This window comes from Cyberlindnera jadinii (genome assembly GCF_001661405.1).
Source record: "Cyberlindnera jadinii NRRL Y-1542 unplaced genomic scaffold CYBJAscaffold_17, whole genome shotgun sequence".
In the NCBI taxonomy this organism is placed as follows: domain Eukaryota; kingdom Fungi; phylum Ascomycota; class Saccharomycetes; order Phaffomycetales; family Wickerhamomycetaceae; genus Williopsis; species Williopsis jadinii.
The window spans coordinates 48,381-62,533 of record NW_017963668.1 but is presented as its reverse complement, the minus strand read 5'-3'; the positions used below and the strand labels follow the sequence as shown (position 1 = coordinate 62,533).

The 14,153-nt window shown below is 42.5% G+C and overlaps 7 protein-coding genes across 7 annotated transcripts; 4 read left to right on the top strand and 3 right to left on the bottom strand.

Moving 5' to 3' along the window:
• Positions 1-55: 55 nt before the first annotated feature.
• Positions 56-1,813, top strand: CDC3 (septin CDC3). The gene has a single exon (XM_020215765.1). The coding sequence runs from the start codon at positions 159-161 to the stop codon at positions 1,734-1,736; it is 1,578 nt and encodes a 525-aa protein (XP_020068416.1). The 5' UTR covers positions 56-158; the 3' UTR covers positions 1,737-1,813.
• Positions 1,814-1,905: 92 nt separating this feature from the next.
• On the bottom strand, positions 1,906-3,222 carry RNR2 (ribonucleotide-diphosphate reductase subunit RNR2). Its single transcript, XM_020215764.1, has one exon. The coding sequence runs from the start codon at positions 3,158-3,160 to the stop codon at positions 1,949-1,951; it is 1,212 nt and encodes a 403-aa protein (XP_020068415.1). The 5' UTR covers positions 3,161-3,222; the 3' UTR covers positions 1,906-1,948.
• A 2,265-nt stretch (positions 3,223-5,487) lies between these two features.
• Positions 5,488-6,980, top strand: PCT1 (choline-phosphate cytidylyltransferase). The gene has a single exon (XM_020215763.1). It carries the CDS (start codon positions 5,633-5,635, stop codon positions 6,938-6,940), a length of 1,308 nt encoding a protein of 435 aa, XP_020068414.1. The 5' UTR covers positions 5,488-5,632; the 3' UTR covers positions 6,941-6,980.
• Positions 6,981-7,189: 209 nt separating this feature from the next.
• Positions 7,190-7,763, top strand: CYBJADRAFT_169421 (Rhodanese-like protein). The gene is made up of 2 exons (XM_020215762.1): positions 7,190-7,353; positions 7,418-7,763. The coding sequence occupies exons 1-2, from the start codon at positions 7,225-7,227 to the stop codon at positions 7,706-7,708; spliced, it is 420 nt and encodes a 139-aa protein (XP_020068413.1). The 5' UTR covers positions 7,190-7,224; the 3' UTR covers positions 7,709-7,763.
• Positions 7,764-7,859: 96 nt separating this feature from the next.
• CYBJADRAFT_175112 (HSP70-domain-containing protein) lies at positions 7,860-11,311 on the bottom strand (the record flags this gene model as incomplete). The annotated part of the gene is made up of 3 exons (XM_020216658.1): positions 7,860-9,771; positions 10,364-11,094; positions 11,192-11,311. The coding sequence occupies 3 exons, from the start codon at positions 11,309-11,311 to the stop codon at positions 7,860-7,862; spliced, it is 2,763 nt and encodes a 920-aa protein (XP_020068412.1).
• Positions 11,312-11,975: 664 nt separating this feature from the next.
• On the top strand, positions 11,976-13,131 carry GGC1 (Ggc1p). The gene has a single exon (XM_020215761.1). The coding sequence runs from the start codon at positions 12,163-12,165 to the stop codon at positions 13,066-13,068; it is 906 nt and encodes a 301-aa protein (XP_020068411.1). The 5' UTR covers positions 11,976-12,162; the 3' UTR covers positions 13,069-13,131.
• A 3-nt stretch (positions 13,132-13,134) lies between these two features.
• MRPL11 (mitochondrial 54S ribosomal protein uL10m) lies at positions 13,135-14,014 on the bottom strand. Its single transcript, XM_020215760.1, has one exon. The coding sequence runs from the start codon at positions 13,952-13,954 to the stop codon at positions 13,232-13,234; it is 723 nt and encodes a 240-aa protein (XP_020068410.1). The 5' UTR covers positions 13,955-14,014; the 3' UTR covers positions 13,135-13,231.
• Positions 14,015-14,153: the final 139 nt, after the last annotated feature.

The following is a 14,153-nucleotide window of genomic DNA, read 5'->3' as shown; positions in this document are numbered from 1 at the left end:
GCGAAAATTCCACAAAAGCCCACCAAAAAATCGACCACAAAAACAACGAAGAAGAAATCAACTGAAAACCATAGAACAACCACACAAAAAAGGGAGGAAACATCAACACTTGGGCGGTTAAGCTATTCTATTGTCGTGAAAGAAACAAAGGGAAAGCGATGTCAGCAAGCAATTCAATGTACAAAGTTTCATCTTTGGTTGATCCTCCAGCGGCGGTGAATTCCAACACGAACGGTGTGAAAATTGAAGAAGGGGAAGAACAACATCAGCAACAGCAACAGGGCTCAGCGGCTACTACATCTACCGCCAATACCAATGACAATGGGGTAACACCATCTCATATCGGTACAGGTATCATTAAAGGCGAATATGACGAAGATGGAGACGTTGTGACATCACCGCTGAAGAGTGAACACGGTACAACTGGTGCCTTCTCTTCTTCTTCCGGAGGCGTTGGCTCCACGGCAGCAAAGTCGCAAGTCAACATCATCCCAGACGTTAAGATCATCAAAAGAAAGTTGAACGGGTATGTTGGATTTGCCAACTTGCCAAAGCAATGGCATAGAAAGTCCATCAGAAATGGATTCAACTTGAACTTGTTGGTTGTTGGTGAAGCAGGCTTGGGTAAATCAACTTTGATCAATACTTTGTTCAACAGAGAATTGATCGGACCACAGCCACCAAGAGATCCTGCAGAGGAAAGACCTTCGTCTGTAACCATACATACCGTTGAATCCGACATTGAAGAGAATGGTGTTAAGTTGCACTTGACGGTGGTCAACACCCCAGGGTTTGGAGAACAGATCAACAACACACAAGCATGGCAACCAATTATCGATGAGGTCAACTCAAGATTTGACTCCTATTTGGAGTATGAGAACAAAGTGAGTAGATCTGGTTACATCGATTCAAGAATTCACGCTTGTTTATACTTTATTGAACCAACCGGTCATTCTTTGAAACCTTTGGATATCGAGTTTTTGAAAGCGATTCACAAAAAAGTGAACATTATCCCTGTTATTGCCAAGTCAGATACTCTGACAGAACAAGAAGTTGAAGAGTTCAAACAAAGGATTAATGATGACATCAAATTTCAAGGAATAGAAATCTTTGAACCAAAGTTGTACAATGACGATGATGAAGAAACCACGCAGGCTTACCACAATCTCATTTCAAGATTACCGTTTGCCATTGTTGGTTCTACAACAGAAATTCAAACCCCAGATGGTCGTACAGTTAGAGGTCGTCAATACCCATGGGGTGTCATTGAGGTTGACAACGAAGACCATAATGATTTCGTGAAATTGCGTCAATTAGTTATAAGAAACTTTATGGAGGAGCTTCGTGAAAAGACATCCAACGTGTTGTATGAGAATTACAGATCAGAGAAACTCTTAAGATTGGGAATCACACAGGATGATTCTGTCTTTAGAGAGTTTGATCCAACTGTTAAGCAACAAGAAGAAAAGGCATTACACGAGGCCAAACTGGCCAAACTCGAAGCTGAGATGAAGCAAATCTTCCAACAGAAGGTTGCAGAAAAGGAGAAGAAGCTACAAAAGTCCGAAGCTGAGTTATTCTCAAGACATAAAGAAGTTAAAGAGAAGTTGTTGAAACAAGTGAAACAATTGGAAGAGAAGAAGAAACAATTACAAACCGCTCGTTTGAACCCAACGATGCACGATCCTCAACCTCTTCCAACGCAGAAGGCCAAGAAGGGTTTCCTTGGTCGTTAGATGTTTTAGTTGTATTAAATCTCTTTTTTTTATAAGTCATCTGTTCTCAATAAAACGCATATACTTATGTTGGTTTCTCTTTTGAAAGATTATACTTCTATGATGGATAGAACAAAGTATGTTATTAATTAGTATACAAATTGAAAGTCATTAGGATGATCATTATATAGCCACCAGGGTTCTTGTTGTTTGTGTGCTCTCCTCTGCGGAACTTAGAAGTCCTCATCAAATGCAAAGGCATCACCGTCAGTCTCGGTCTTGGTAGTTGAAGCCATGACACCAGCCTTTTGGTAATCAGAGACTCTCTTCTCGAAGAAGTTTGTCTTACCAGCAAGGGAGATGTTCTCCATAAAGTCGAATGGGTTTGTATCGTTGTAGAACTTCTTGTTACCAAGTGCAACGAGCAATCTATCAGCACAGAATCTAACGTATTGACACATCAACTTACAGTTCATACCCAAGAGAGACGCTGGAAGAGCATCTGTAAAGTACTCTGATTCAATCTCGACAGCTTCGGTGATGATTCTCTCAACAATCTCTGGTGCTGGCTTGTTCTTCAAGTGGGCAAACAACAAACAAGCGAAATCGGTGTGTAAACCTTCGTCACGGCAAATCAACTCGTTAGAGAAGGTCAAACCTGGCATCAAACCTCTCTTCTTCAACCAAAAGATGGAGGCGAATGAACCGGAGAAGAAGATACCTTCAACAGCAGCAAAAGCAACGAGTCTCTCTGCAAATAGGGCGTCATCATCGGCAATCCATCTCAAAGCCCAATCAGCCTTCTTCTTGATACATGGGATGGTTTCAATGGCGTTGAACAAGAACTCAGCCTCCTTTGGGTCCTTGATGTAGGTGTCGATCAACAAGGAGTAAGTCTCAGAGTGGATGTTCTCCATCATGATCTGGAACCCATAGAAGCACTTAGCCTCTGGGATTTGAACCTCTGCAGAGAAGTTTTCAACCAAGTTCTCGTTGACGATACCGTCAGAAGCGGCAAAAAAGGCCAGCACTCTTGAGATGAAGAAACGCTCGTTCTCGTTCAATCTGTTGTTCCAGTCGTGCAAATCCTTTGATAAATCAATCTCCTCGGCAGTCCAGAAGGAAGCCTCAGCCTTCTTATACGCTTGCCAAATCTCATGGTACTTAATAGGGAAGAGGACGAAACGACGCTTGTTTTCAACTAACAAAGGCTCGCCCTTCTCCATCTCCTTCAAGTTGTGACGATGCACCTTGTGTTGGGCCAAGAAGGCCTTGTGCACAGATTCAGCAGACTCAGAGCTGTTATCCATCTTTGCTGACTCGACAATACCTTCCTTTTTGGCAGCAGCAGCCTCAAGCTCAGATCTCAAGTCCTTCTTGGAGTCGAGATCAAGGGTGGCAAGGTGCTTAGCGGCAACTTTTGATGGAGTCTCTTCAATTGGCATTCTGTGTGTGTATATGTGTATAATCACTTGTAGTTAACAAGGCTTTCTTCTCGTGATGATCTATTATCTAAGAGATTGACGAAAAAAATTTTTCTCGAGGGAAGACTTAGGCTGCCCTTTATATAGGCGGCGCGTGATGGGTGTTCGCCCTTTTCGTTTGTTTACGCATTTGTAAGAGATTATCTCATCACGCGTTGTTTCGCGTCCGTTTCGCGTTTGCTCTTTCGCCACCTCGCGCCGGGTGCCATAGCTGTAATTGGCCACTTTGGGATATACGTACGCGTTTGGGTTTATAAGCCACTGTACGCTGGACGCGCCTTGGGCAGATCCGCTGCTCTTTGTAAAGTGTGTGTTCGGTTCATATGGAGCGTTGCGCCGGGTTCTATTTTGATTTGCAAGGTGCAATTTCCTCAAGATGTTGTGTTAAGAAATTGATCTACAACGTTATATACTGGTGATGTCTTCTGCGTGAAAGATTACCTGGGCTTTTGTGTGTAGATCACACTCTAGAGCACACACCAAGGGATGGGAGAGTGTGATATTGACGTTCGTCTTACGGTTGTTACGCGTCTTTTTCCCGTGGCGTGTTTCGTGTTACGTGTTTCGTGTGTTTTTCGTGTTTCTTTTTGTTCTCTCTCTTTGAGCAAAGTACGCGTGACGCGTCCAAAAGTGTACCGTTTTCATAACTTGGTGTTTACAATTAACCAAAACAAGCAAAGAACAAACACATGTAGAGATCTGCTTTGAGACTTAAACCCCTATGCACACCTTCTTTTTACATCTTGTTGTTCCTCTTTTTTGGGGCTGTCACCCACTTTCCATAACATGAAACTTCCTTTCAAAGCTGTCCAAATTGCGATGATCCTAAAGCGGATGAGCCATGCCTGAGGTGTAGACGCACGCAGTGGTTGTATCCTGAAACGACAAACCACCCAGTCTCTTTTTGGGGGGGGTTTCTGTCATTCATAAGCCATCTCATCTATTAAATGGCAAAAAAAAAGGACCAACCTAACTGTAACGTGATGGCACTGTCGTTTGCGTATACACACCAGTAGGTTCCAAGACCTCCACTGCTGTTAAATCCTTTCAGTTGAAACAAAAATAGCAATGATATGGCAATTGGAGATATTTCAGGACTAAGCCTCTGTTTGTTTCTGACATGTTAAGGTTTGTAAAAACACCTTTGGGTTCTAACAGATGTTGTTTACCCGTGAAATTTTCCAAGAAACACCTTGCATTTATGAGCTGATGACACCCAGGGGTGCCAATGAATGTGCTCAATCCTGTATTATACATTGAACAAGTGCCCGTGTGAACTTGCTGATAGAAGCCTTTTGTTAACGTTGGAGTGTGGTCCAATAGTAGATAATACAACAGTCGATCACCATTGCTGCAGAGACACGCAATGCTCGACGAAGATGGACTTTAAACTCCATTTGTTCACTTAATCCTTATAATTAAATACCAACTGAACTCTGCGACATACAACAAATTGATAACGCTGATAGTATGACATGTATCACGCTTTGTCGATTAAAAATATGGATAATCTATATAATGTGGGATATAGTTATATTTTAATGTGTTTATATCTGTCCATAAGATTTGTATTGACCAAAACAGAGGTGCATATTTAGCCATGAATTGAATAACTTCAAAGGAAGATTGTACACGAATAACGTTATAACCTAACCAATCTAATGATTATAGAACATATACTGGTCATCTGAGAGAAACAGAGACGCTAATACCTATAGTAATGACAATTATTGATACTTAGGACCCTGACAAGAGAGGTGTACGGGTGTAATTCGTCACATATCTTTGTATATGGAAAGAACTGATCGCTTCTAGTTTTCACGATAAAGCACTTCGAGATTGGATACCTGGATAACAATCACGTGAATATCTCCTATATAATGCGTCTGATGAATTAAACTAGGGATGAGCATCTGTCATATAGTCATTGACCTGCTTAACCGAAATCCTCTTGCTCTTCTGGTACTCTTAGAGCAGAACTGCTCAACATTACAGCACCTGTTACCAAAAGAACAACCAAAACACTACATCCCAGCAACATAAGAATACAACTCCTAGTAGATTGACACAATGTATTCTACCGGCAATATCATCTAAATGCCAACTTCATAAAAGAAGAAAGTCATACTACCAAGTGAATCACGTGATACCAACCCTCGGAACACCCAACGGAGAAATTTTCCGCGGATTTTTTTGCGGTGTCGCACATGGCGCAACTTTGGCACGTGAAAAACTTGTAGCAATAGCAGCGAATTACTACGACAAACCATCAACATCTTCGTTTAATCGACAAGAGGTTTCTGCAGTAACAAGCGAACAGAAAAAGGTTCAATTGAATTGTGCAGAGTCTGTGCTGGTTAAGTTCATCAGCGTGCTCTTTCCTTTGTTTCCTTTACAAGCCTTTGAAAAGAAAGAGAGAGTTTTTTCCCACGAATGTCACGGGAGAACAGCAACACCCCAAGTGGGACACCTGGCAAGGGTAGCAACTTCACCGGGTTGTTAAGAACAGCCTCATTGTCCACTCTTTTCAACCGTAAGAGACCTTACGACTCTGATGGCGATGAGAACAGCACGTCTGTTGTGAACAACACCTCCGACGACTCCACTCATGATGAACAGGCTGACCAGCATTTTTCCAAGAGAAGCAAGACTGCCAAAGCTGTTGAGAGACAGAAGTTCCTCGAACAAGAGCAGAAGTATGATAGTGAATTGCCCGATGAGTATAAGAAGTTCAGACCTACCGGGTTTAGATTCAACTTGCCTCCGAAGGATCGTCCTGTGAGAATCTATGCCGATGGTGTTTTTGACCTTTTCCACTTGGGACACATGAGACAGCTGGAACAGGCCAAGAAGGCATTGCCCAACGTTACCCTCATCTGTGGTATTCCATCCGACTTTGAGACCCACAAGAAGAAGGGACTCACAGTTTTGAGCGACTATCAACGTTGTGAGACGTTAAAGCATTGTAGATGGGTTGATGAGGTGATTCCAAACGCGCCATGGTGTGTCACTCCAGAGTTTTTGAAGGAACATAAGATTGATTACGTTGCCCACGACGACTTACCGTACGTTTCAGATGGGTCGGATGATATCTATAAGCCGATTAAGGAGAAGGGAATGTTCTTGACCACACAAAGAACCGAGGGAATATCAACCTCTGATATCATTACGAAGATCATCAGAGATTACGACAAGTACCTAATGCGTAATTTTGCTAGAGGTGCCACCAGACAAGAGTTGAACGTTTCTTGGTTCAAGAAGAACGAATTGGAATTCAAGAAGCATATCAACGATTTTAGATCGTATTGGAAGAAAACCAATGAAAACTTCAACAACGCTTCCCGGGATTTGTATTTTGAAGTTCGTGAGTATTTGTTGAACAAATCCGAACAGAAGGATAAGAAGCACCATAAGAACAAGGGCAAGAAATCTTCCAGTCCAGCTTCTGAGTTTGCAGCAAATTTCACTGGTGATAGAGAGGATAAGACATCTAGAAGAAGGAGATCGCATTCTCATCAGAGTTCCAGTTCGTTATTGGGGAATTTCAAGGATTGGATGAACAAGACGGACAGCGAACTATCAAGTTCCGGCAAGAGTGCAAAGAAGGCCAAGTCCAATGACGTTGGCGAGGTGAATGGTGATGAGAATGAGGCAGCGAACGATGAAGAGAACGAGGCAGATCATGAAGAGGAGGAAGAGGAGGAAGATACAAAGACTTTGGTTTCCCGTAATTCGAAGTGATTTATCCTAGAACTAAATCTTTATTTAACTTGCACTATTATCTCTGTGTAGTCATAGTCGTAGTCGTGGCAGTCATAGTCTTAGTCATAGTCATGGATCGTGGTCTTAATCGTGCACCAGTAGCTCCATCAACTTGATCCAATCAAGCCCTGAATTCTTGCTGTAGTTTCCTGTCAAAGCGGAGGAGAACGACCGGGAAGAAAAACTTGAACCGATGAGCTTCAACAAACTTGCTGTTGAATTTGTTTAAACCGATTGGTATACCAAAGAGATCATCTACGGAAATGAGCTATTCAATCACCAGCATTAAGTATATCGAACCAGAGGTCCTCAAGAGCTGGTTCACGTCCGGCTCATCTACAGGAAATGGTTCCTTTAAAGTCGTTGATGTTCGTGATTCCGATCACGTTGGTGTGAGTACTCTATCATATTAGCCAATGAAAAAGAACAAAGACTGACAGGATCAATATCTCTTAGGGACACATAAGGGGATCTCTACACTTCCCAACGTCATCATTGGCATCAGATATGGATGCTCTTATAGAACAGGTTAAGAATGCTGATGATATCGTCTTCCATTGTGCACTGTCACAACAAAGAGGCCCCTCAGCTGCGATGAGATTTCTACGCTCAGTGGAACAGGGTTTCTTAGATGATAAGAACGTATGGGTGCTGAGAGGTGGTTTCACAGAATGGCAAAGGCTCTATGGCGAAGATACCAACGTAACGGAAGGTTATCAAAAGGATATTTGGCAATACGGTTATTAGCTTTATGTATTCCGTGGCTACTTCGTCAATCAAAGAAAAAAAAAATAAACTAAACATCATTATTAAAACTCTTTCTATCACGTTGTAACTCTATCAGTCGTGGACATAAAAAAGTATCATATATAACAGGTTGAGAAGTCTGTTATTGAGATTAATCAACCTCTTCAACAGTTGGACCCTCGTTCTCTGGGGCTGGAGCAGCACCACCTGGGAAACCACCTGGAGCAGCACCTGGGGCACCACCGTTCTCTTGGTAGAACTTGGTCAAGATTGGGTTAGCAACAGACTCCAACTCCTTTTGCTTGTCAGCGTACTCCTCAGTGGAAGCAGCTTGGTTCTCATCCAACCAAGTGATGGTCTCATCAATGGCCTTGGTCAAAGCAGCCTTGTCATCCTCAGAAACCTTAGAGGTGAAAGCCTCCTCGGAGGTGGTGTTCTTCAAAGAGTAAGAGTAAGACTCCAAACCGTTCTTAGCGGCGATTCTGGCAGCCTCCTTCTCATCCTCCTCCTTGTACTTCTCGGCTTCAGAAACCATTCTCTCAATATCCTCCTTGGACAATCTACCCTTGTCGTTGGTGATGGTGATCTTGTTGGACTTACCAGTACCCTTCTCGACAGCGGAAACGTTCAAGATACCGTTGGCATCAACGTCAAAGGTAACCTCAATTTGTGGAACACCTCTTGGTGCAGGTGGAATACCGGAAAGCTCAAACTTACCCAACAAGTTGTTGTCTTTTGTTCTAGCTCTTTCACCTTCAAACACTTGAATCAAGACACCTGGTTGGTTGTCAGCGTAGGTGGAGAAAGTCTCAGACTTCTTAGTTGGAATGGTGGAGTTTCTTGGAATCAACTTGGTCATGACACCACCAGCGGTCTCAATACCAAGGGACAATGGAGCAACATCCAAAAGCAACAAGTCTTGAGTCTTGGAAGATTGGTCACCGGTCAAGATAGCAGCTTGGACAGCAGCACCGTAAGCAACAGCCTCATCTGGGTTGATGGATCTGTTTGGCTCCTTACCGTTGAAGAACTCAGAGACGAGCTTTTGAACCTTTGGAATTCTGGTAGAACCACCGACAAGGACAATCTCGTGAACTTGGGACTTATCCAAACCGGCATCTCTCAAAACCTTCTCAACTGGCTCCAAAGTGGATCTGAACATAGAAGCACAAAGCTCTTCGAATCTAGCTCTGGTGATAGAGGTGTAGAAGTCAATACCTTCGTACAAGGAATCAATCTCAATAGAAGCTTGAGCAGAAGAAGACAAGGTTCTCTTAGCTCTCTCAGCAGCAGTTCTCAATCTTCTCAAAGATCTTTGGTTGGTGGTCAAGTCCTTTTTGTTCTTTCTCTTGAACTCGGCAACCAAGTGGTCAACAAGCTTGTTGTCGAAATCTTCACCACCCAAGTGAGTATCACCAGCGGTGGCCTTGACTTCGAAGATACCATCTTCAATAGCCAAGAGGGAGACATCGAAAGTACCACCACCCAAGTCAAAGATCAAAACGTTCTTCTCACCTTCAGTCTTCTTGTCCAAACCGTAAGCAATGGCAGCAGCGGTTGGCTCGTTGATGATACGCAAGATGTTCAAACCAGAAATCAAACCAGCATCCTTTGTAGCTTGTCTTTGAGAATCGTTGAAGTAAGCTGGAACGGTGACAACGGCATCCTTAACCTCAGTACCCAAGAAACCCTCAGCGGTTTCCTTCATCTTAAGCAAAACCATGGAGGAGATCTCTTCTGGGGTGAAAACCTTGGTCTCACCTTTGAATTCAACTTGGATCTTTGGCTTACCACCATCGTTGATAACCTTGAATGGGAAGTGCTTGATATCAGTTTGGACCTCTGCATCGTCAAACTTTCTACCAATCAAACGCTTAGCGTCAAAGACGGTGTTTGCTGGGTTCATAGCAGCTTGGTTCTTAGCGGCATCACCAATCAATCTCTCAGTGTCGGTGAAGGCGACAAAGGAAGGAGTGGTTCTGTTACCTTGATCGTTAGCAATGATCTCAACACGATCATTGGCAAAGTGTGCAACACAGGAGTAAGTAGTACCCAAATCAATACTTCACATCAAAGTGTATTAGTTAGTTGACATTCAAGGTTAAAGTTTAATCCAACAGCCGTGGGCCTTAGGGCATCGACAAAGATGGAGAGAACAGGAGGATGACTTACCCAACAGCTTTACTCATTTTTTTTTATTTGTTGTTAGCAATTAGCAATTGGTGATGGTTTAAAGGGAAGACAGGATTCTTTTGGAAATTTGGGCTTCTTTTTATAAACTGAAGGAAATCCGCTTAACGTCGACGATCGGCCATTCATCAATGGCACTTTTTTTTTCTTCTGAAAAAAAACCACAAAATCAACCTTCTAGAAAATTCCATCGCTAAGAAAACGTCATCGCACTGGAAGAAAGTGGGCAAAAAATGAAAAGATCTTGAAAATAAAAACAATATGACTAAGCAATTATATAATCGCTATTTTTAGCTCACGTGACTCCTAGGACGACAGAGCTAAAGTTTAGCACGATATAGTCAGATCAATATTAGGGGTCCGAAAATACAGAGTGTTGGTTTTGAAGTTGAGCTGGGAAAGCTATTGTTGCTGTTGAATGAAAGATGATATATATATATATATGTACTGTACATATGTTTTCACTCAGACTTCTTTTCTGTTTCTGTTGTTCCCTCAACCTTGTGAATGAGACTGTAGTTGTCCAAAGTCTTGAAAAGTCTCTTGAAGTTGTTCCATTGTTGTTTAACCGCAGGAGGAACCTGTTGGTTACTAACCAAACCATCAATTCTAACTTCCCATGTCTTCAAGACGTGTCTTGTAAATACTGAGCCCTCACTCTTAACCTTAATGAAGATTGCATATGCAATCAACGTGATCCACGACCACTTACGGAAGAACAGAGCTTGGAATACCAATTGAATCAACAACAAGAGCTCAGCAGCTGCGGCTTCTCTTCTCGAGAACTCGTGGTATTGTTGGGAAAAGTTTTGAATCTTTGTGGCCAAACCTGGGGCTAACTTCAGAGCAGGCAAGAGATCAGAACTGGTGAAGTTTAGAACGTGGAAGAAGGAGAAGCTCAAGAATGGGATCAATGCGAGGAAATGAGTAGGTAAGAACAACCAAATCAGGGCATCGTAGAGATAGTGAACGTTATCATCAGATAACAACTGACGAACACTTAACGATGTCGATTTCTTGTTGGCAAAGAAACTTTGATAGACAACGATTCCAAAAGTTCCAATGGCGCCGATAAAGGCAGATCTGTACCAGACCGACTTGAAAAATCCAAAATAGCGTAAGAAGATCAAGTAGAGGAGTGAGTTGGTCACAACAACCAGGTTACTTAAAAACCAAGCTGATCTGATTGGAGAATCCTATAGTCGCTTGACTGTTAGTACTTGGTTTTGCTTTGAAAATATGACAACTATGGGGGGACAACTAAAAAAAAGAAACAAACACGCTAGAACTTACAAGAACTAAAGTCTGCAATCTTTCAACCAAAGTTGTCGGTTTCACTGGGGAAGCAGAGGCGGAAGGAGTTGTTTTCTCACCATCAGACTGAACTGGTGGTTGCGCAGTTTCGTTACTCATTGTATCAATCCTTCAACAAGTAGTTAACTGTGTTTGAACCTGTATGGAGAGAAAAACAAGGAAAGAGAGAGTCTAAAGGGGGTAACAAAGGAGTTTTGGTGTAAAATTGTTGCTGTTCAGGGTTTTTTTTACCCGTACACACACGCAGGAAGTGCCAGTCTCTGAGTGAAAAGAGGGCAATTGACCACCGCCTGGCGTACTGAAATTCGCTACCTTTAAAGCTGCTTACGCGAGTTTTACCCACCACAACAACTCAGGCGAGCACTTCAAACAGCCCCGTTGAAAGTTTCTTATAGGAACAACCATTAAGGGACAGCTCAATGAGGATAGTCCCATTGGAAATAGTCCCCGTTGGAGAAGCTCCATGGAATTAGTCCACATTATAAATATTCTACGGTAGAGATAGTTTCCTATAGAACAGGCCAATGGGGGTAAACTCTCTAGAGCAGCTCACCATAACAGCGCAGTCGAATAGTCCAGGCAAAACAAGTCTTTCTGTTCAAGGTCAAAACAGCGTTGTTTGGCCACCCGATACGAGTCCCCATTTGGGACAACAAATTAGTAATTTTCCCGGACAATGGAAAACTGCTGAAAAACCAAAAAACGCACTTGAAGATTCATCCGAATTGGCTCTTTTAGTCTCCGTCTTCTCTGCCTTATTTCCCACCGCTCAAAATGGACTAAATTCGTCCTTGGACAAAATTTTCTCTTGTCAGGGAAGTCTTTGTCCCGGGTTTTATGGTTTTGGACAAAGGAAAAAAAACAAGAACAACATCCAAAGACCGAAAATTTTTCCCTTCCTCTCTGAATCGCTCGACTACTTCTCCCATCGGTAAAGGTTTAACTCCAAAATGGCCTCATCTACAGCTGATAAGAAGCAATCTGGTATTGCTAGAGTGTTGGGCTCTGCATCTGCAGGTATCTGTGAAATTGGTGTCTTCCACCCAGTTGACACCATTTCCAAGAGACTCATGTCCAACTCCACGAAGGTTACAAACCTGACTCAGCTCAACTCTGTGATCTTTAGAGAGCACGCAGCCGAGGCTTTTGGTAAGAGAATCTTTACCCTTTTCCCGGGCTTGGGTTACGCTGCCGTGTATAAGATTCTTCAAAGAGTTTACAAGTACGGTGGTCAACCTTTTGCCAATGAGTTCTTGACAAAGAACTTCAAACCATCATTTGACGATGCGTTTGGTCCAAAGACCGGTAAGGCCTTGATGTCTGCTACTGCGGGTTCTCTTATCGGTATTGGTGAGGTTGTGCTCTTACCATTGGATGTTTTGAAGATTAAGAGACAGACAAACCCAGAATCCTTTAGAGGTCGTGGATTCTTGAAGATCATTAAGGACGAAGGATTTGGATTGTATAGAGGCTGGGGCTGGACCGCTGCAAGAAACGCTCCAGGTTCCTTTGCTCTCTTTGGTGGTAATGCCTTTGCTAAGGAATACATTCTAGGTTTGAAGGATTACTCCCAGGCCACTTGGTCTCAGAACTTTGTCTCTTCAATCGTTGGTGCCTCTGCTTCCTTGATTGTCTCTGCTCCATTGGATGTCATCAAGACCAGAATCCAAAACAGAAACTTTGAAAACCCAGAATCTGGATTCACCATTTTGAAGAACATGGCAAAGAATGAAGGTATCACTGCTTTCTTCAAAGGTTTGACTCCAAAGCTTTTGACCACTGGTCCAAAGTTGGTGTTCTCATTCGCCTTGGCCCAATCTTTGATTCCAGCTTTTGACAAAATGTTTTCAAAGTAGATAGCTTTCCTCTTAGAGAGATAGACGTACATTCCTGTATATATATAATGGCTTTGTTTTCTGATTTCACCGTAGGACTCTACAAATGTATGCCTTGTGATATATATACACACAGTATGGGGTTTTATTGAGCTATTTACAACAAGGAACATTCCCTCATTCTCTACTCTTGAGAGTCTTTCTTCTCTGAAGGGTCAATGTTCTTCTTGTGAGAATCTAACGTTAGATACAAATGCTGAGATGCACTTTGAAGTACTTGGACCAAGCCTGCACCACTGAGCAACGTGAGCATTCCAGCCAGTTGTGCATGCAATTGTTCCAAGGTTGGAAGATCCTTGAACTGGTTGATTTTGGCAACGTCAAATACGTTGTTTTCAATTCTTGCACCAACTATAAACAACTTTTCATTTGTAGAGTTGGTGAACTTGACAATCTTGTTGACAATGGCAGGGTTGTTCTCCTTAATTGTGATGATGGCAGTTGGTCCAGCGAGTAACTGTGATAATGGGTGCTTTACCCTCTTGGTCTTTTCATGAGCTTCCACACTGGCAGGCTCTGCTTCATTTTCAGCTCTGAGGTATGCCTTCAACAAGTTGTTTCTAACAACAGTTAAATCACCGCCAAATGATCTAATCTGGTCTCTGTACGCATTGACTTCGTTATGCAGAAGGTTGTTGTGATGTGCAAAAAGGACGATTTGAGCATCGGAGAGAATATACTTGTATCTGTTGATGAGGTAGGTCTTTCTAGAGTCCTTGTCCTTCAAGTACTCGACAGGTCGAGATACACCAGCGGATGAAGCAGACGTGGCAGCTTTTGCAGTAGCTGTAGTAGCATAAGATCTGGTGGATCTTAAACCGGTGATAAAGTTCCTCAAACTAAGCATCCTCTTCTAACTTCGTCTGTCGTTTCTTCCTAACGCTGTGAAAAGTCCTTTGTCTTTTCCAACTTTCCGTTTGTCTTTTCGAACTTTTGGTGAAGAAAAAATGTCTCGACAAAAAAAAAAGGGACAGAATAATTCGCGAAAAGAGAGACAAATAAAACCAGTCGTTACCATGGAAACCACAAAAATATTGGTAGATGAA